This window comes from Phyllostomus discolor, chromosome 9 (assembly GCF_004126475.2).
Source record: "Phyllostomus discolor isolate MPI-MPIP mPhyDis1 chromosome 9, mPhyDis1.pri.v3, whole genome shotgun sequence".
In the NCBI taxonomy this organism is placed as follows: Eukaryota; Metazoa; Chordata; class Mammalia; order Chiroptera; family Phyllostomidae; genus Phyllostomus; species Phyllostomus discolor.
In genome coordinates, this window is record NC_040911.2 from 100,731,863 (window position 1) to 100,754,294 (window position 22,432).

General features: G+C 50.5%; 1 protein-coding gene across 2 annotated transcripts in view; it reads left to right on the forward strand.

Annotated features, from left to right (window-relative positions):
* The window catches only part of DOK5 (docking protein 5), a 123,122-nt gene that overhangs the window by 89,082 nt on the left and 11,608 nt on the right, over window positions 1-22,432 (forward strand). For both annotated transcript variants that reach the window (XM_036009978.1, XM_028524166.2), the window contains exon 6: window positions 7,129-7,264. In XM_036009978.1, the coding sequence (XP_035865871.1) occupies window positions 7,129-7,264 (136 nt within the window). The remainder of the gene's footprint in view (window positions 1-7,128; window positions 7,265-22,432) is intronic.

Sequence of the window (22,432 nt, forward strand, 5' to 3'; positions counted from 1 at the left end):
ACTCGGTTGGGAGGCCTGGTGGCACTGAGGACGGAACTGCAGCGTGTGACAACGCCCAGGACGAACTGGGACCTTTATCTTTCTCCCGCTCCCCTGGCGAATAAGCTTTATATCCTAGTTAGACGGTGTTGCTCACGTCCTGAACACACACAGAATACTTCACTGGAGCCGGAGAACAGAACACCCATTTTTTTTGCATAGTTTTATTTAAAGAAAGCGGCTTCTTTTCTTAAAGAGAGACTGCACATGCATTTTCGTTTTCAAGGAGCAGGTCCCCATGACTCTGATTTCCCGTGCCCTGCCCTGAGCCGCACCCTCTGCAGCCGTATTCATTCCACCCTCATGCACCCCACCCTGCTTCTCCGTTTTGTTCTGGGATGCGGGCGCCCGCACTTCCTTCGAGGCTGAGATGCGGCTGTGCCTCCTTCACGGGTTTTCCCCGAGCACCCTCGTCCTCATCGGCCTTGACATCGAAAGGGTTACAACAACAGCAACAACAGAAATCCTCGTGAAATGCTGATTGGTGTCAGATCCTTTGCTAAATATAAAATACTGCTTCCCGTCACCCTGTGAGGTTTGCGTGACCTCATTACATATGAGGAAATATGAGGGCTCTGAAACTCGAAGAGGTCAAGGAACGTGCCCAAGGTCACGATTCGAGCGTAGGAGGGAAGCGGTGGAGACTTCCCGTCTCCTACACCACCTGGAGCAGGGCCCCAGGAACCGCACCTGTGCCCAAAGGTGGGGGTGACTTCAGGTGGCAGAGGCGTGGCATTAAATACGTGTGACTCTCACGGTGAGGTGATGGCCACGTCCTTTTCAATTACCTTTCTGCTCCCTTTCATCGAGTCACAGAGAAACATTCCTGTGGGTGCCGGCCTGTTTTAACACATCTTCTAACACTTTCTAACTGACCCGACTCCCTGAGAATCGAACACACTTCCAGCTCAGGTCTTTAACAGGAGGACCCAGGTGATTTAATACCATTACTTTCGTTTGCATTACATCCATTTACATGCCTGCTTCTAATGAACGTCAGCGCAAAGTGGCTTAGGGTATGGAAGTGATGATTCCGTTTACAATACCTTTGTTGGAGGGGGGGAATGTTGGTTGATTAAATAAGTACTAAATAGGTAGCACAAAGAGGTGACAAGCAAGTGGAAATTGTAGTTGAATGACTGATGTTCCCAAAGGGCCAGCCCCTGTTTGTCCCTCACCCTGTGCTGGTCACAGCAAAGCTGTCTCTCTCTCTCTCTCTCTCTCTCTCTCTCACACACACACACACACACACACACACAGGGCACTAGCAGCGTCCGACTGCCACCTTGTCTCAAGCTGAGATCAACCAAGCAACAATGTCAATGGCAGGAACAGAGCAGGATGGACTCTTGACCTTGACCAGAGCACACTCTTTGGGGGAGCAGCAGTTCCCCCACCCAGGAGCTGCCTCGTGTGTGTAACCTCTGCACCACTGAGGCCGAAGTCACCTTCTCCCTCATGCCCTTGCTTTCGGTGGTCAGAGGGGCAGTTCGGGAAGGAAGGGTATCGCCGGGAAGAGGGACGGGGGCCATGGCTCAGTGTCTGCAGACAATCTTGGTACCCAGCGAGCAGAGACCGGAGATGCCGCTAAACCTCCTGCCGTGCCCGGGACTGTCCCCCACAGTGAAGAACAATCTCACCACATCGACACCGAGGTGGTTAACGCAGCAGGCAGAGAACCCCTGTTCTGCACTATACGCTCCTAACAGGCCCCGCCCCAGATTTTTCTTCCAGATGGAGCTACTGGCTTCCCTGTGTTTAAGCCTCTCAATGGCTCCATTTGGTGTTTCTCTGTGTGCGTTTTGTTGCCATAGGGTCTTTGGCATCGTTATAGCCACGGGTGGGGGAGGGGTCCCTGCATCTGTTCACCTCACCCTCACAGACAAAGGAATGTGCATACTCTAAAGTTTTTGCTCCTGATTTTGTGTCCTCTGCCAGGAGCCTCTGATTGGTTCCTCTCAGGTTTGGGGCTTCCTAATTTTCTTTTTCTCATCTAAGGCTGACACCCACCTCTCTTCCTAACTGTACGCTTTCTTGCTTAGTTGCCCCTTGACCAGTGCCACCGTGGTATTATTCTTGAAGCTGCTCATGTATGTAGATCTGTCTAACCAAGTACACTGTGGCCACCACAAAGAAAAAGCCATGTCTTTTTTAATATTTTGCAATTACAGTTTACATTTGGTATTATTTTGTATTAGTTTCAGGTGCACAGTGTAGTGGTTAAACATTCACATAATTTGCGAGGCGATACCCCCAGCAAGTCCAGCACCCGCCTGGCCCCGTACCTAGTTATGACAACATTATTGACGACATTGCCTGAGCTGTGCTCTACAGCCTCACCACTGTTCGGTAGCTGCCCGTCTGCACTTCTCAGCCCCTTTCCCTTGAACACAGCCGCGTCTTTGCCCTCGTTTCCACCCACCCGAGCTGCTGTCATGATTTGCCTTATGTTGGTCTGACAGCACTGTATTCCTTCCATTACAATATGCAATTGCGTATGGGAAATTCAGCATTGATTTTGTAACGACTTTGCAGGGGTGGGCAGAAGAGTGTCTTAAACAGGCACGTGGAGTGTCAGGTTCATCCTGCTTTCAGCAGGGTCCAAATATTCTAAACAGACAAATGTGCGCACCCACGCGCGTGCTCGCAGTAGGTCTGCAGAGTGAGGCGGTACAGAACCGGCCGGCTTACTGACTTCTCCATGAGTTCACACATTAACACTGCCCAGCATGAGATCATTTTTTAAAATTTTTATAATTTCAACCTATTAGTATTTTGCTAACAAAATGCATTGGTGTGAGGTGGGATTGGCAAAGAGAGAAAGAGTTCTTACAACTGGGCCTTTGTGCCTTTGGGGACCATTGCGTGCAGGCGGTGACTCTGAAATAGGGAAGACTCGTGTACCCCTGAACACTCACGCTCAGTTGATGGCAGTCTCTGCACACCGAGGCCGCCCCACCTCCACCCTCTCCCCACCAGGCGGGAGGCCCTGGACTCTGACCCACCCCAAGGCATTCAGGGTGCGGTATTTCTGTTGGGATGGTTCTAGCTTTTTCTTCTAAACCATTCCCCTCCTGGGGAGGTCTCAATGAGTCCTCCGTTTAAATAAGACTTGCTCACAGAAGCCCGGCCCAAGTGCCCAGTTCCGCCGTTTCCATCAGCTGCCTGCCACATCGCCACACTTGTACAGGTATTTGCTGAGCGCCCAGTAGAAGCCACACCCTGTTCTAGGCGCCGGTGGAAAAGCTGCGAGGAAGTCAGAGCAAAAGCTCTGTCTATAGGGACGTCGCCTTCCAGTGGGATGGTGGCAGTGCACGTTGGGTGAAGATTTGCTATGTGCACACTATGTATTTTGTCTAAAACTTTCAGGAAAGCTGGGGGACAGTGACTGTCGCTTTATTTTCTTTCCAGAAGTAATGCGGGCTTAAAGAGGTTAAATAGCAGGTCACAAAGCTGGGAAGGGGCCGTCCAGCAGGGCAGTCTGGAGCCCAAGTCCCGCCTCTTGTTCCGTGTTGCTGTGATACATCTGGGCACGGATGAGGGAATTCCTCATTATTTTTGGATCTCTTGATTTTCTTCTCGAGCAGTCACACAATCCATGGTTTGGGGGGACAGGCATACTGTTCAGGGAGTTGTGATTTGGAAATTCAGGACTCCCAGTGCATTGATACCAACACAATATTCTTTTTATCCGAATCCATCCTTCTCAGAAAGGACACGGGAGAAGGCAAACATAAACTCACTATTTTACCTGGTCTGGGTTTTGGTCCCTGCTTCTGGTCAAGTGAGACCATCAGGAAAGAGTACTGGTGCATTTGGGACCACTTTAGATGCTGGAAAGGTGTCCAAGGAAAAAGTCTGGATGCAAGGCATCCAGACCACTAAAAATCAGAATGCGGATCTGCAGTTCTGCTGCGGGGGAACCATTAGAACCTCTTCGTTCCTCGCCGTGTCCGCCGGCGACGAGACGCAGGTGTTGCTGGACTGGGTTACGTAAGACCATTAGCCTGTGCGATGTGTTTTCTTTTCACTTCCTTTCCTCTTTTCTTTCTCTCCTACTTTCTTCTTATGAGCCTCGGGGAGTTCGCCTATTGTATTATTTTGACAAAGACGTGCAGTAACATTTTTAATGGATTTAAAGTGGCTTATGAAACAGCACCCAGACCTATTGGGAGGGAGTGGATGGAATAAAAGGACGCATGGATTGAGGTTAGAAGAGACTTGGGGAACAGCATTTAAAGTTCATTGTCACCTTCCTGGACCCCGCTGTCCCACCAAGGGACACGAGCCTCTGCCCAGCATGGCCGACGGGCCTAACTGCTGTTCTGTTCAGTGCAAACCAGCGGCCTTCTGGCCAGCTCGGGTTACCAGGGGCATTTTGGCCCCCACGGCTTAAGAAAAAAATGAAGTAAGTTTCCAACATTAAGGATTCTGGTTATTTCGCATAAAAATCAGGTTTCTGAATTCTCGTCAACAACCGGAAGCTGTGGCCACATTGGGCCCATGTGTCGCATGTGAATGAATGAATGCCCGACTGGGGCTGACTGGCGGCTGGTCCGGTAGCCGCACCCCATCCGCTCTGCCGTGTAGTGTGTTGGAGCCTCTGCATCCACTCACCTGTGTCCAAGCCCTGGCTGGATTTGCGACTGTGACCCCTGGTCCTTTCTGCAAGTGGCCAGTTGTGTGTATTGTGTGTGTGTGTGTGTGTGTGTGTTTGAGTGTGTGTGAGTGTGTATGTCTGCGAGTGTGTGCGTCTTCCAGATCCTCAGGTGGAGGCGGGGGTGGGGTCTATTGTTGGTGTACTTTAAGGAAGAGTACTTGATGCTACAACGGTTTCGATTTCTTTTGTTTTTGATCACAATAATGGTGTAGAGATTCAACTGTCTTTAAAGAAAGCGTGTAGATTCATTATGGTTATCAAAAGCAGACACTGGAACAAAGAGTGATCATCAAAGAGGAGGTCTTGCCAGCTAGCGGGTCATCATACAGATGAAGAATTTCTCTACCAGTGTTGAAAATAAAACAGAATAGAAAACACCAGCATGTTGTTGATAACAGATAAATAGCCAGATAGGTACACTGGCTCATAATCTAAACTCTATTTATTACTGTGGATTGCAGTTGCAAACACTTTAGGGGCCACTGGATTGTCGAGTTTGAGAAGCACTGTGGCAGGGTTTGGTACTGAGCGATCATCGACCACAGTTTCCGGGGAATAGGTATCCCCATCCTTTCTGGAACCAAGGTTGGCATATAAGTCAGGAAGCAAATGACAACCCTGGTCGTAGGGAAAACAGACGGCCACTTCTTCCTCCTAAAGAGTTGATTGAGGTCCCTTCCTCCTCTTTGCCAATTGTATTTCCGTATTTGATGGAGAAAGGAGGTAGGAAAACATCGACCTTGCAGAACGAGGTGTCCCTCTGGTGTGGTGGCGTCCGTGAGGCGGGGACAGCAGCGGGTGTTGGAGCACTGGAGAAAGCCCTCGGGAGAGAAAGAGGACTTGACTGTAAGGCACTGGTTCTTAGCTTTTGTTCTTCACTGGGTTAGAGTGGCCTCGTGAGGTGGTTCTGTATGTTAGCTCGCTGGAAGCGCCGTCTTTTTTTTCTTTTTCTTCTCTCACAGCCTATATTAGTGCAATTCAAGTGAGGCAGGTTTTGACTGGTCACGCACACCACGTTCTGTACGAGCTGAGAGCTGCCGTATGGCCGTGGCATTGGGCCCACTGTGGGAAACCAGATAGGGAGGAATCTTTCTATTTCTGCTGCATTGATTGCATAGACTGGGCCAGATAAAATAATTAACAGTGGCTTGGGTCAAACGTTTGCTTGGTTTCTGTGTTACACTAAGCGGTTCTTCCGATGTGAGCAAATCCCAGGCTCCGAGGCCGGTATTCAGTTTTCCAGAGCTGCTGAGATGGTGGGAGTGGCATTGCACCTCAGAGGAATGAGCTTCCTGAAAATGAACAAGCAAAAACCTCTTAGTGTACTGTCGATATATGTGTCTATCAGGATTAGACCTTTAAAAACATCCTCACGTATAATTTTGCCCATGTCCTTTAAAAATATTTAGAGTAATTAAATGTATTGGGTAAGTATGTATCATGTGTGTATATACATGTAATATATCTAGCAATGAAAACACATGTGTTTGCCCCCTGCCTAATCGCGTGTGCCAGCCTCCCCTTACTCGTGGGATCCAGGTCCGGTTCAGCAGCCTGAGTCGGAGGGGCCCTTCCTTGTAACCCGAGGCAGTGGCGATAAACCCACAGGGCTCCCCGAGGGAGACCTCCCCTACGTCCCCAATGTTAATGCAGTGCAGTCATGGTCATTAAAAGAATCCTTATCTGCATTTGATTCATCAAGTGAGTGGGAGCTAGGGTGTCATTCAGCCCATGACTGTGGACACGAGGGGACCCTTCGAGCTCTGTCTGTGAGGGGAGTTAGAGCAGAGTCCTCGGGCCCCCGCGCGGAGGGGCGGGGGTGCTGACGGGTCTCCGATTCCTGGACTGAGGGGGTGGGGCGGGGGAAGCAGTCACAACGGGCATCTTCTTCAAGAGTGGTAAAGCCGAGTGTGGGGATCATGCTAAAAATCAAGAAATGGCCCTTTCTTAAAAAAATGAATTTTCTACTTGGCTTGGCCAAAAAAAAAATCGGCATTGCGTTAGCCCTCACCTGCAGGCGTGTCCAACCCACGGCCTGTGGAATGCACGATGCTGAGGGTGACTATGAATGCAGTCCAGCACAAAATCATAAAGTTACTTAACACCTTTTCTTTTTCTGCTCATCATTTTTCATTTGTGTGTGTGTGTGTGTGTGTGTGTGTGTGTATCTAACGCATGGCCCAAGACAACTCTTCTTCCAGTGTGGCCCAGAGATGACAAAAGGTTGGATACCCCTCGATTCCTGGCCCATATTAATAACCATTCACAGGAAACTGGACTCCCCTGAACGTTGTTTAGCCAATGGGCATGCGCGTCCTCATCGTGTACAAGGGATCTGGGTCTCGTTTCCTGGGGGGCGTACTAGGCTCTGGGCCCGCGGAACTTCTAGGGGGCGGACTCTCAGAAGCTCTTTGTCTTTGCTTTTGCAGGATGTGTGAGACTGGCGAAGGGCTCTTTATCTTTCAGACGCGAGACGGGGAGGCCATCTACCAGAAAGTGCACTCTGCTGCCCTGGCCATCGCCGAGCAGCACGAGCGCCTGCTGCAGAGCGTGAAGAATTCCATGGTACGTGCGGCATGTCCTCCTCGGGGCCTGGTGGGGACCGTGCCAGGGCGGCCTGGGCATCTGTGTGTGGCACACCCCCGCCGGCGTTATTTGAGCAGGGCCTTCGCTCTTGTCTTCCGCCGTGGATGACTCGGGTTAAATGCCATCCTGGGGCGGCCCAAAGGGGCCAATTGCTAGACAAGGAGGTCTACTTAGTGCCTCTATGATTGTAGGTGTGCGCCTTCATCCGTTTGGGCCCCTCTAACCAATACCCTAGACTAGGTAGTTTATACACCACAGACACTCGTTCCTCATGGGGAGGCTGGGGAGGCCAAGATCAAGGTGCTCGGACGGTCTGTGTCTGGGCAGCCCACTTCCTGGCTGTCTTTTCCCTCTGTCTCCCATGACTGAAGGGATGAGGGATTGCTTTGAGCTTCCTTTTGTAAGGTCACTGTGCCCTCAGGACCTAATCACGTCCCAAGGGCCCCACCTTCTAGTACCCTCCACGTCAAGGCGGAGATTTCAGTGTATGGGTTTAGGGGAGACGTCATCGCTGAGTCCCTTATAGGGAGTGTGTCACATTGATATTGATTTGGGTGTGCGTGGACCTCTTTAGACACAACTATGTAGGTTATCTGCCTGGAGATACACATTTTTTTAAAAAGATTTTATTTATTTATTTTTAGAGAGGGAAGGGAGGGAGAAAGACAGAGAGAGAGAGAAACATCAATGTGTGGTTGCTGGGGGTCACAGCCTGCAACCCAGGCATGTACCCTGACTGGGAATCGAACCTACGACACTGTGGTTCACAGCCCGCGCTCAATCCACTGAGCTACGCCAGCCAGGGCTGAGATGCACATTTATAGCAGTATCAGAAGTTGGGGTTTCCACTGCCGATGGGGGTCGGAGAGCACATGTGAGTGAGAGAAGGGAGGACACTGGAGTGAGATGTCAGAGGCCTAAGAGCTGACAGCTGTTGGCGTGAGACTCTGGGCTCCGTGTAGGAGATCTCTTGATTTTTTTCCCCCCAGAGAAGCCAAAGATTTGAGTCTGCATACAGTGTCTCCCAGCCTGTACCTCTTGGCAGTGAATTCTAGTTAAAACCAACAGCAAAACCATCACAGCTTTTGGGCCCAAGAAAACGTGCCCTCAGACCCCGTCTTGCCCATAGGCAAGCATCTGCCTCTCTGTCTGATAAACCTTCATCACCTCCCACGCATCAGGACACCACAAGCACAGACACACACGAGCAGCCACAAACGCCCTCTCGGGACACCTACCCCGTCCGTTGCATGGTGCGAGGAGCTGGGACTCGTACAGAGAATGATGGCTTCTGACTTTCTTCTTTAAGAAGAATAAACCCACAAAGTCGTGACGGAATGCAGAACAGTTAAACAATGCGAATCGTGCCTGAGGCTGCAGACACATGCGGAGAGCCGCCCATCTGGGAGGAGCCGTGTTGGCATGCTGGGCGTGGGGCAGGCTGAAGATCGGTGGTGTGAGCACGTGGGCTGGTTGGAGTTCAACAGGGGGAAAGCGTTCCAGTTATTAATGTGACCCGTCCCAAAGCAGCCCTAGATTGCTCCCCAGGGACCTGTGTGGGCCCTGCCCTGGGGTTTTAGAGCAGGAATCGGCAAACTTTCTGTGAAGGGCCAGCGAGTAGAAGCTGGAGGCTCTGTGGACGACGATGGTCTCCTGCAAGTCCTCAGGTGAAGCAACTGTAGGTCACACGGCACCAAATGAGTGTGGCCGTGTCCCTAAAAAAACCTTTTATTCATATTTCATGCCATGTTCACAATTAGTGAAGTATTTTTTTCTTTCCTAATTATTTAGAAATGTCCTTTTTGAACTAATGCAAACTTGGTATTCATTTCCCCATCTGCTTACCAGTTCTGGATATTGCAATAGAGATAGGTAAATGGGTGGATGGACAGAGAGCTGGCTGACCGGCTGACTGGGTGGATGGGTGGACGGACGGACGGATGGATGGATGGATGGATATTAGCTCGCTAGCTGTGAGGTTGACTCAAGTCACTTTGAATTTATGGGGCAACATGTAATTGCATTAAGGTTGCGTAGCTATCCATTAGATAGACGCCTTCAAACATCTGAGATTTTTTCGAAGGTTCCTTATTTGTCAAGCCATCAATTAGCATACATTGTTGTGTGCTTAAAAGGCAGGTTCTGTGCACACGTGTTTTCCATTTACAACCTTCTCATTACTTCCGCTAAAAATTAATCAGAATTATGAGTAATTTGTTCAGATCATCCCCTTGCAAATTCAACTGGAAAATAACGTTGTTTGCTCTTCATTTGCTGTATGCTAAAATGAGTCCGATAAAATGAATGCCACTTTAAAGCAATAGCAGCCCATTTTAGATGGAAATGAGTTAGCTTCAAAATGGATCTGAATCTCAAGGAAGTTAACCCGGGGATTGTGAAGCGCTTCAAAGGAATGTGCTTGAATCAATTTCTGAGCAGGGGAGAAAAGAGATAAGGTGCTAAAACTGATCAAATGACAACAGCGGAACTGGCCACCCTCCCTGGGTTACAGTTTTGAGATTTCTGGTTACTGGAAATGGATCCACACAGACCTGGCTGTATTCTCAAGCAGGAGCTGCGCCTGGGCCACTGTTGGCCAGCCTCTCTGACAGTCAAGGTCGTAAATGGAGAAAGACGGTGGAGGGTGAGCCTCTGGGCTTGGCCTCATTATTAGGAAGCCCTCACCCACTGCGAGCTGACTTCAGCTACAGACAGAAGAACCCTTCACTGCGGGACCCAGGCCAGTTGCACGTTGCAGCCTTGAGTGGATTGGTGTGGGTCAGACTTGTGACCTTGCCCCCCAGAGGTCACAAAGGAGGCTCATGGGATGGATAATAATAACAGCAAGTATTGTCATTGCGGTCAGCTGAGTACTGGCCCCCCAGCCATGTCCCCGTGGGAACCCCGGAGCCCGTGACTGGTACAGACTGGGAGGTGTTCTGCATAGACTCAGATCCTTGGTTCCTCTGGAAACCAATCGAGAGTACCCCTACCTGGAGCCCACAGCCTCAGGTCAACAACTGTGGGGGCTTAGGCTTTGGGCATGGCCCCTGTCATGGTCTGTGGATCCAAACCGCAGTCAGAGGAGGGACCGCAGAGGGCGCGGACACCGGGGCGAGAAGATCACAGGGCCATCCTACTGTCGTCCCACCACGCGGTCTTCTGGGATCATACTTATTTAGTGCTCTGGTACTAGCTTTTTGATACTTTCTCTACTCTATGGTGTTTTGCTAATATGACCGTGTATTTACTGAGCACCTGCTGTATGCCAGGCTGTTTGGTAATAGTAGCGTCTGGGGTTTATCAAGCCTCCTACAATATGCAGGACACTGCCCTCGCTTTTCCCCTGGTCACCGCTGTATCTCTGCAAGGTGGACTCATTCGTTTATTCTCCTTCATTTGTTCATTCAAAACTGTTCCTGGAGGACGTCAGATGCTCTGCCGTTACACCGGTCACGCCGTGAGCGTGAGGCCCATGCTCCCCTGGGGCTTGCAATTCAAGAAAATATTATTCATGACTCTTGACCTGAGAAGAGTCCCTGTCCCTGTCGTGTAGATGAGGAAACATGCTCAGAGTGGCCGCGTCACTTGCCTGCAGCCGTAGAGCTCGTGACTGTCGGAGGCAAGAACACAGGGTCATTGTTGGCTCTGGTTCCTAAGCCTCTACCTGCGGCCAGAGTGCCTCGGCCCTGGGGGAGTTATATCCCCACTGAGAACCGTCTCAGTGTTTCCAAATTGCCCGGAAAATCTTTCAGAAATATCAACTTAGAGTACACCTAAAAAAATCACTGCTCCGGGAAATCCCACTTCTTTGAGTAGTTTTGGCACCAGAAAGCAAGCTCATGATTCTCCCCTTCCTTCTTGCTTTTGAAACTCAGTGCATCACTATTATTTACTTGGAAGGGGGTGCTAGACGAGGGTGGGGCGGGCCTGCACTGGGGGAGGCCTCCCCGTTGAACGAGGTGGACCAGCTGCCAGCTGCCTTGCCAGAGGAGCTGCCCGGAGACAGCAGGGACAGCTCTGGGCTCCCTGGGGCAGCCGCTATTTTTGCCACCTCGGAGATCAGTGTCTATGGCGAAGTCTAATTTTGGAACAAGGAGTGGCGGTGTGGGGGATAGTCCTCATTCCGTGACCAGGCCTGTCGTTTTTAGAATTTCTGCAGGGAGGGGGTGACATGGTGGAGACGGATTGCAATTTAGCAGTCTCTCCCTGGGGCTGTGGGGAGGTGGGGGGGTCCCCGGGGGGAGGGAACATGTCAGCCCCACGGTGACATCTCCCCACCCTCTGGCTGCACACAGGCTTGAGAGTGAAATCTGAGCGGTTTTCCTTGTTTTCACTGGGTCGCCTTTTTTGTTGGTTGCTTGAACGGATGGCTTTTCTTCCAAATTTGGTTTTGCAAATCAGATTTGCTAACGAATTTGTAGAGTTCAACTGAAAGCCTTCCACAATTCTGGAAATCAAAGTAACGTATAGCCAGTCTCATTTAAAAATGCTACACATGTTCCAATTTGCTCCACAATTTTTTAAATATAGAGGGCATCCAAGAAATCAAAGCTTCAATTTTATTACTATTCAGACACTGCAATAGACACTTGCATGCTGGATATGTGTGCGTGTCTGTATATATATATATACATATATATATGTATATATATGTATGTATGTGTGTATATATATGCATATATATGTATATGTATACATATATATGCATATATATATACACACATATATATATTCCCTCTCCTCTTCCTACAAAAAGATGTTTTTAACCTTCTGTTTATGGGCTCTGGTTAATTAGGATTTTTGCTTTCTTCTTCTTCTTTTTTATATTGCTTAAAGCAATTATCAGCTTTCTCCTTTTCCTGAATTAAGCCCTTTTTATATCCTGGTATATTAATTATCCAAAACCCTTTTAACAAACACCTGTTTACTCCTTGCAAAACAATGTGGTAGGTCTCATTGAGAATACAAAATAGAGTATAAACATCCTTTTGCATCTTTAAAAGGAGGTTAAAATCTAGATAAGGAGGCATGATTTATACTCCTCAAATCATGCGACAATATCATCCTGTAGATTCAATTCGTACCATCTCTCTGGAGGGCAACTTGTCCTTATTTATCAAAAGGAAACTTATACACCTCTTGACCCGGCAACAGTCCGTCTGGGAATCTGCTCTGGGGACACGGGAGCAGAAGCAATGATGACGAGGACACGAGTGACCCTGAAGACGACGAAGTTCCCATCCTTGGGGGGCTGATTTGTCCTCACAGACGTAACTGAAAAACAGCTGCGGTGTCACTCAGCAGGGAACACGGAGATAAATCACGGCACTCGATGCCACAGGAGTCGTACGAGGCAGTAAAGAGCATGAAGAGTCACACTTGTCGCATCAAAGGTGTGTGAAGGACAGGAAGGAGCAAGAGGCAGGAGTAGGTAGAGCGGAGGTGCTTGTATGTGCTTTGCAAACACGACTTCCGGCCGATGCAGAGGTACACGTCCTGTTGGCTGGCTCTGTGGGGCGGGACGATGGCGTAAAGGTCCGGAAAGGGTCTTTTATATTTCACTGTATGTCTTTGTCTTCCATTTAATTTTTTTTTAAAAAGTCATGGCTATATAATTCTATTTATAGAAACAGAAACAGTAGTTGAACTTCTGGCACCTGGCCAACTGAACGGATACCACCGATGGGGGAGAGGAGGGTTTCATGAATGCATAAAAATGCATGATGAGAGAGAATGATTTTAAAAATAGATATGTTGTGGAGCTTAAAAGCTTAATCGGTCAAGTTTCAGGGGCTAGAAATGGGGCCTCATGAAGGGGCAGGATCACCTTGTTGGAGAAGGTGCGCCTCAGCCGAGTTCGGGATGAATAAGAGTGAGCCGTGTGCTGCTCTGATGGTGATGGTGTCTCATGGTTACTGAGCACTTGCCACGTGCCGGGCATGCTTCTAAGCAGTAGACCTGCATTAGCTAAGCACTAGACCTGTATTAACTAAGCAGTAGACCCGTATTAACTAAGCACTGAACCCATATTAGCTAAGCAGTAGACCTGTATTAACTAAGCAGTAGACCCATATTAACTAAGCAGTAGACCTGCATTAACTAAGCAGTAGACCCATATTAACTAAGCAGTAGACCCGTATTAACTAAGCAGTAGACCCATATTAACTAAGCAGTAGACCCGTATTAACTAAGCAGTAGACCCATATTAACTAAGCAGTAGACCCGTATTAACTAAGCAGTAGACCTGCATGAACTTTTAAGCGTCAACGTGACTCTATCCACATGGGCAGCACAGCCATCCTGTGTTTGCAGGGAGAGAGCCTGACGTGCGGACACCACGCTAGAAGTGAGGCAGCCGAGATTTAAATCCAGACCCCCGTTCACATCGTGGCCACCATGCTCTACTTGCTCGGCTAAAATTAAATTAATCGAATTAAGCCACCCAGCACGCCTCCTGAATTCATTAGATATTGAAAGAGGCTAAGTGGAATTAACCTGCATTTAGTAACAGACATTGAAGACAGATGGAACTGTTTATTCAGACACGATTGAGACAGATACAACTCGGGCCTCTTAGATTTGCTGCGACTTTTGTTCCTGCCTCTTAGGGGAAACCGTCATTTTCTGAGCACGCCCCTTTCCATCTCTTATAACAACATGATACTTTGCAACGTGCAGTGGTGAGTTGTAATAATCTTCTCACCTGCTTATGAAATGCTGCCCTACCTTGTGCCATTCCCCACCAGAGCTGTAAGCTCTGTAATGTTGCCATGGCCAATGTCGAGCTGGTGGCTGTGCCCCTACTGCAGGAAATGGAAACACACTGAACGTTGCTAACAGGTTGTAGTCTTGTTTAGAAACTCTAGAACTCATGGTCATGTTTTAGGCAGTGTTGCCATAAGCAGGAAATAAATGGAAAGCCTGTTGGTGGCAGGACAGCAGGTCATGACGTGAAGCAAAGGTGTTCACGGGAGAGCAGGGAGCATCTGGTTGGCCAGGGAGCGTCTGATTGGCCAGGGAGCGTCTGGTGTGGCCAGGGAGCAGCTGATTGGCCAGGGAGCGTCTCATTGGCCAGGGAGCAGCTGATTGGCCAGGGAACGTCTGATTGGCCAGATGGGCGATGGTGAGCACTACGGTTTTTGCATTGCCAATCCCGGCAGAGAGGAGAGAGATGGGAATGGTGACGAGGACCGAGACATGCATGGAATCGGTTCTGTGCCATTTTTGGTCTACTTGGAGAAGTCAGGAAATAAGCAGTTCACCCGCCCCCACCGAGGGCTGGCACGTCTCTTCAGAAAAGGGGCCAGATGGTGTGTCTTCTAGACTTCACGGCCGTGCATGGTTGCCGCTGCCGCCGCTCCTTCCCTTCCTCCTCCTCCTCTTTTTTCTTTTTAACTTTAAAAATGTAAAAACCATTCTTTGTTCTGGGCCACGCAGACACAGGCCACCAGCACTTGGCCTGGTTTTTAGGCATTGGGTACCAATGTGCTTGTTTAACCAGCCTCTCCTCCTCCGAGCCATGCGATTCACTTTTTCTCGTGGGAGGTTGCCAAAGGCCAAGTATCCGTTTCTAAAGGTGTGTTGTGTGAACAAGCGAGGGACCGGCCAGGTGGTTTTGTGAGCATGGTGAGAAAGAAAAGCAGAGCCAGGATGCCCGTGGCTGTTCCCTCCCAACGCCCAAACGAGGCCCCAGCTCAGGGCGTGTCAACCTCACGCGGTGTGGGAAAGCAGGCCCTGGGGACCCGGGTCCGTGTGTGCAGGTGGGAAGAGGGTTTCCTTAGCCAGGGGGCGCCAGAGTTGCCAGAAGCAAAGGGAGCAACGATTTTGTTTAATGCCCGTGACTAGGAATTCAGATGGCTCTGAATAAACACATGCAAATCACTTTCATTCCCCATGAAAATAACCGTCTGCGTGCATCTGGTGCTCCGTAAAGCGCCGTGCTTGGAAACTCCGCCCCAAATGGCTGGTCTCACGAACAGCCGCTGCACTGAGGCCACGGCCATGGTGGGGGCATCGTGTCAGCCAGAGCTCTCCGCTACGGCATCTGTGCAGTTTTCCCGGTGGGAAGCAACCTTTCTCTCTTGCCCCCCACCCCACCTCCTCTCCCTCTGAAGTTTAAGAAGTAAGCCTGCTCGCGCTCTCTCCTTCCTCTCCTTGACAGTTCAGCACTGTTCTGTGACAGCTCGGTCACATTTTGATGACAACAAGACCCATCGCTCTCCCAGCAAATGTCAGGTCAGGGAGAAGAGCTGGAGAGAGTAGCCAGCTCTCTCGGTGTTCCATGCCAAGTGTGCGTGGGCGCTGGAGTCGGGATCGGGTGCCGTGAGAAGGGGGGTCAGCGGGGAGCCAGGAGAGAGCACGCTGGGCAGGGAGTTCATGTCCACTGGACAGAAGGCCCTGGGGCCTCAGGGGTTGAGGAGCCTGGCTGAATTCCTGCTCAGTTCTGTTCCCCAGGGTGCCCGGGGGTGGCGGGGTTCCCGTCTCCTGGCATCCTAGATGGTTTGCCTGTTGCTCTTTCTCTAAGCTTTGGAAATAAACTCTGGGTATCTTTTATCACGATGAACAGGATATGAGCCCGTCTTGAAGGTCTTCGTAACACCTTTGTGACATGCTAGGAGAAACACACAGGGTGGTGATATGAACTTGAAGTTGGGTCCTGGCTGGTCACCGGCACCAGCCCAGAGGCCTCGGGGCAATCTCTTCACCACCCTTAGTGTTCATCTCCCCCTGTACAGGGGGGTTGTATTGGTACCTGCTGTGTCAGGTGGGCTAAAACAAGTCAGTTCTCGACACAGGGCCGGCACCTGCTAAATACAAACCAGCCGGAGCGGTCATTAGCATTGACTTAATGATTCGTTCGTTCCGTCAAGCCAGTCACTTCATCCATCATTGAGCCATTCAGCTCCCTTTTATAAGGTGCCTACTGTGTGCCAGGAGTCCTGCCAGGCACGAGGTCTGTGAGCACGCACAATGGATCTTCTCCGCCTCTGCCTAGCTGAGGGTCCGCCCATTTGTTGCGGAGGGAGCGGCTTTGTGGAGGCCGGAGGTGCCGCGACCGAAGCTGGGCTTTGAACCAGCGGTCTGGCCGTTCCCGGTGGAATCCTGGGGCGCAGAGGAGCTACGTTTGATTCATTTCTAGGTTTCCAGCCCCGGGCAGAGCACAGGACTTACAGAGGAGGCCCAGAGGGCATCAATGGATGGAATGAGTGAGTAAATGCACTGAAGAACACCCGAGTGCAGGATTCATTGAAAGGGGGCGGGGCGAGGCCGGGCGCCCCCGAGCCTGTGGGCGGAACAGCGAGTTAGGAGGCTGAGACCAGCGGAGGGACGATTGAGGTCGGACGGCTGCGGCTCCATCTGGCCCTGTGCTGAGCGTCTGCATGTTTTATTTGGTTTAATTTTTCCCAACTGCCCTTGGAGGTGGGGACTGGTTTCTGAATCCTGTTTGAATTCATTCTTACATAAACACATGTATGTAAAATTTCACTGACTGTAAAAATACGACCACATCGACGATGATTAGTACTGTATTTTTTTCTTTTCGTGATTTGTTTGCAGGCATGTCTTCACCCTCATTTCCCCTCTTCAGCATCTCCTGAATCCCACCGAGAAGTTTCTACTGATCTTTGCACACTTTCCTTTGTATCCATGCAGTCCTGTATAGAACTCTGCCTACATACACACATAGACACATGCATGTACACACGATGCGGATTTGTGGGTCATTGCTGGTTTTACACAAGTCTGATCCTATTACACACTTTAAAGACCACCCGCCTGGTTTTCTTACTCCATAGTCAATATCCTGTGGAAATAGTTAGAAGTCAAGTGGTACACAGGTCTGAGTCAAGGGCTGATTACAGACCACAGGCAAAATCAGGCCTGCACCTGTTTTTCTAAGTAAAAAGGTTTCCAGGGACACAGATACACCGATTCGGTTATATGTTGTGATGGCCACTTTCACACCAAAACAGAGGGTTATTAGTTGGCTGTAGAGCTGTTTCCTACCTGGCCCTTGACCTTGGTTGGCCATCCTTGGTCCTGTTCATTCCTTCTAGTGGCTGCGTGACGTTTCAGGGTCTCGATGGAACATTAATTCATAAACCTGTCTACGGGAATATCAGATTTTCTTGCCACGAATAAACAATACTGCAAATAAGCGTGTATACATGCCTTTACATACTGCTTATTTAACTGACTTCCTGAACTTTATTTAACTGAGTTTCTAAAAACTATGTAACTGGATTTTCTACATGCAGGAGTAGAATTACTGAATCAAAGGACATAAGTAATTTTTAAAAATATTTTATTTATTTATTTTTTAGAGAGGGAAGGGAGGGGGAGAGAGAGAGAGAGAAACATCAATGTGTGGTTGCTGGGGTCATGGCCTGCAATCCAGGCATGTACCCTGGCTGGGAATCGAACCTATGACACTTTGGTTCACAGCCGGTACTCAATCCACTGAGCTACACCAGCCAGGGCTGGACATAAGTAATTTTTTTAAAAATTTAAATACGTGTCATGACATCGCCTTCCACAATACAGACTACTTTTCAGTTTATTGACAGTAGTACTGGGTCCATTGCATGGAGGGGGAAACTGAGGCTCAGTGGCCCAGGGTTAGTGAGTAGAGTCAGTACAGGAATGTAAGGCCCAGGAGTGTGCTCCGTGGGAACTGAAAGGAAGGAGCACCCAGTGGGACTAGTGGTAGAACACAGGGCAAGGAGGGCCTGGGCGGGGTGACAGGGCCAGGGAACGGGGCCAGGGACACCAAGGGACCTTGTCTGTCCACTTTCAGTGAGCACCAACGTCACAGGTCTCCGGGCTCCACCTCCAGTGTCCCAGAGTCTGCGGTGGGGCGTTGGGATTTGCATTTCCAACTGGCTCTCAGGTGAACCTGATGTCACTTGTCCAAGCATCACCCTTGGAACCCCGTGGCTCCTCAGTGACTCTGAGAATCTGGCTCCTTGGTCCCCAGACGAAATGGGGCGGGAGCTAGAGAGGGCATGGCGCAGGACTGCGCACCTCGATGCCCTGCGTGCACAGGAAAAGTCACAGCCAGACTTACACCTGTCACTCGCGAGCACACCGCTGTGTGGAGAACGGAATCCCGTAATCATCCGTTCTATTGGACACCAAGCGGCCTTTCCAGGTGTATCCATCCGCAGGTGTGTTTACGAGGCTTCCCACGGGAGTGGGAACCTGGTGTTAACTCCAGGGGAGAGCGCCTGCCTGGCCGGGGGTGGGGGGAGGAGAGGCGGGCAGAGTCACTGAGCTGACCTCCGAGCCCCCTGAGACTGACTGACCTCTTCTCGGCGGCCGCGTGGTGGCGCCATAACGATTCCAGCTCTCGTCCCACGTCGTCATCGGCCGGCGGGGCTGTGCGGGAGGAGTTGGCTCCTGCCACCGAGCGCAGCAATGAGCGTTTTGAGCAGTTTGCGTTGATTGAACAAGCCCGCTTCATCAAGCAGAAAGAACCCCAAAGAACGCAGCGGGTGTAGTGATCGCCGTAAATGACTCTCAGCACCGAGCCAGGCAAGATACATTTCCGAGAACTTTACAAGGGCGTTTGATACACTTTAGAAGTGCAGGTTTAGCTGTCAGGTTGCAGAAATAGATGGCATGTTCCACAAACACTTCATTTTTATCTTTTTTATTTCTTTCTAGAAGGTATGGTCTATGACGGCTGTTCTCTTTTATGGGAGACATTGGTCTGGATTTTGTGGAAATACACCTAACACTTTAAGATTCAGTTCAAAACATTTACTATTCACGAGCTACTTGGAGTTCTCCTCCCTGGTTAGACATTTGAACTTGTGTTGAGGCCTCGTGGAAAACTCATTGCTAGTCTCCTTCGAGCTTCCCCCGGATTTCCCTTTCGGTTGCAGTTATAAGTGTCATTTGGAGAAGCCTGTGGCGTTGGGGCTGGGGCGGGGGACCCGAAAAAAAACCCTCAGTGTGTGCGAAAAGGTGAGGTGCTGACTTCGCTTCTGAAAGGGTCTCAGGGGCAGCTGCTTAGAAAGATGGGGGGTGGGGCAAGGGGACAAGTAAGACGAGTCGGGGATACCTCAGCCACCCAGCACCTCATTGAGCATGAGTGGTGTGGGCCAGGGTGGCAGTGGGCTGGGGCGGGGGTGGTAGGGACCGCTGGGCTTTGGATACATTTTGAATTTTGGAGACACAGGATTTGCCGACACGGGAGCTCTTTTGCAGGGCAGAGAGTGAATAAGCAAGGTGGTCTCAAAGTTGTTTTCCTTTCTTCCTCTTTAAACGGAGCAACAGGCGGAGTGGGAGAACCGTTTGCCCAGAAGGAGAGGAGGCCGGGGGAGGGCAGGGTGAGAAGTGATAGTTCAGTTTTGTACACATGGAATGAGCTATGTCTACCCGGCATCTGGGTGGCGGTGGGAAGTTGTTGCGTGTGGGTCACTGGCCAGCAGTGACCACGGAACGCTGCGGATGGCTCGCCGAAAAACACGCGAGAAAAAAAAACATGCACAGAGACAAACTAGTTTCTGTGGGGAAGTAGGGACGAAATGGCCACCCCTCCTAGTGGGGAGTGCCCGGATTTACCGTCCATACCTGCTTTTATTGGGCTCATTTTGCATAATAATTCAGGTAAAGTACAGTACTTATCAGTGGGAAGTAAGGAACTATAGATAACAAGGAACTCTGCCGGTCTATTGAGTCGGGGTCAAAGAGCTGTAAGACTTTGAGGAACAAACTAACTTCCTCCTTGGACCCCTCTCATTCAACTGAGAGCATTCTAAACAAAGAAGGTTTCACAGTAATTTACATGTTCTTTCTTAGGCCTGATCACCCGGGGAATCCGCCCTTTTCAGCACACAGCTGCACCACCCTGTCATTGTTTCAGGCTTAGGTGGAGCAGGGGAACTAAGGCAACCAAGAGATAAGGAGATTTTCTCCCAGACGATGAGAACTCAGGCTATGTCAAAGCCGAGGAGTGAGGGTCCATCACCCCCTTTTGCTGCAGCCCCCCAAGTCCTTCTTTTGGGGGGCCTCCCAAAGTGATCGTGCCTGTCTTATATCGTTCCCCCCTTGGGGAATCTTACCCGTCTTTGACTAGCCGACCAAGCTTTGGGGGGTTCAGTTATGAATAAAGCAGCAGAAGCAGCATTCCTGCCAGGGAGATAAGCTTTTGTCTCCTTCTTGGCTTACGGTTCCAAGGGCGTTCCCTTAGCCTTAGCCTAGGCGGGGGTTTCAGCTTCTGATACCCGTCAGGGCGGTTCCCAACAGGAAGTGGGCTGTTACGTGTCTGAGGTTTCGGGGAGAGACTGCAGTGACAGATACGCCCTTGGGAGTCAGCAGAGTCGGGGAGGACCATGCTTACACCCATCCAGTGGGGTGCTCCCGTGCAGGTCCGTGATCGCAGCCCCTTGATGTTACAATTGATGCAGGGCTAATTATAAATATCGCCGATGTTTATGGGGTCCCACTATGAACCATGTACGTTTTCGGAATTAGTTGCAAATTAGGGAACTGTTTTCTCTCTCTCCTTTTCTCACTGGCAAGATACGAAGGAGTCAAGGAGGTTAAACAACTAGCCTAGAGTGGCACAGTTACTAGTGTCAGATTCTAAACCTCAGCCCAGTTCTTGGCCAGGTTTGAGCTCTCCTTAGCCACAGCGGGCAACTTTGTTCCCAGAACCGTTGGTCCAAAGGTGATGAGTCACATAAGACAGTGGTTCTCAAAGTGGGGGGGGGTCCCTGGGCCAGTAAGGCTGGAATCACCGGGAAACGTGGCAGAAATACAAGTTCCCGGCCCCCAGCCCCAGAGCAGGGGCGGGGCCCAGGACTCTGCATTGTCAGGAGCCCCCCCAGATGGTTTCTGTGCTTGCTAAGGTTGGAGGACCACCGACTGAGGGTCCGGAAAGCACAGGGACGTTGTGTGGCATTACTTGCGGAGGAGAATCGGTGCGCAGGCCAGACGGACGTCGTTCCGGAAGCCGAGCGGAGAGTGTCCATGAAATCGGAGGCTCGGCTGAAAGAGGCCGCTGCGTCCGCAATAAAAGGAGCGCGGGGACTCGGAGATGGTGGTTTCTTTGGAAGCCCATTCGACGGTTTCTCTCTTGGACTGAAGTGTCCCGGCCGACTCGCCTTGGCCCTCATTGTGTGCTTAACATAGCCACGGGAAGACAGTGGTTTGTACGCACTTTCTCAGGGGAGCCAGCAGGCTGGGATGAGCGCTGGAAGTCTCGGGTTGGGTGCAGCTGCGGCTCCCAGAACTCTGGGCTCAACCCCGTTACCCGCACAGTGCGCCCCCCAAGCCCATTCAGCAGGCAGAGCGCATGGGAAATGGCGATACGATTTGCATATGCAAAGTCGCTGCGGCAGAGGCCCCACTCGAGCAGCCCCGTGGAAGTTGGAGTCTGCAGAGGATGGAATTTAGCTCTGGAGGGATCACCCTCCCAGCCGGGTGACTGAAGCTCGTTTCTGAATGGATCCGGACCCGAGTCGCAAACACGCCATATGGTGCTTGCAACTGACTGTGGCTGCAAACAATTACATCCTGTCGTGGTGTTCAATTTCCAAACACACCATTCTCCGCCGTAGAAACAGTTGGGTTCCAGAGAAGGGCCACGTGGCGTGGCGTTGCAGCTGTGACTCAACGCGCTGCTCCGCAGTCCTGGTTTCAGACTCCCGGCGTCAGCCAGTCCCGATGCAGAAACCGACACGGCACGTGGCCCTGGGGAGGACGCCCGGTTTCCTTTCCTCCCGGAGAAGCTGTGCACAGCGCTCCTGATAACTCTTCAAGAGGGGGGATGGATGGATCTGTCATTCTAAGGGGAGGGCCTTGGCGATCAGCACTCCCCGCACCGTGGGTGCTGGGACGTGTGAAGAGGGATCTGTCTGCGTCCTTGGCACTGATGGTGACAGGGGACCGTGCCTGGGTCAGTTGTCACTCAAGTTTAAATGTTACTTCCCCTGGGACTGGGAGCCACCCACTAACTCATACGATGTCGTGCTTTTTAAAAAATCCTTTGCACAGCACAAGCTGCTATCCGATTTTATATTTTCGATGACAGCTTTATGGAGATATAATTCACATAACATACAGTGCGCCCTTTAAGCCGTACAATTCAGAGGTTTTAATGTGTTCTCAGAGTCGTGAGGACGCCACCACCCT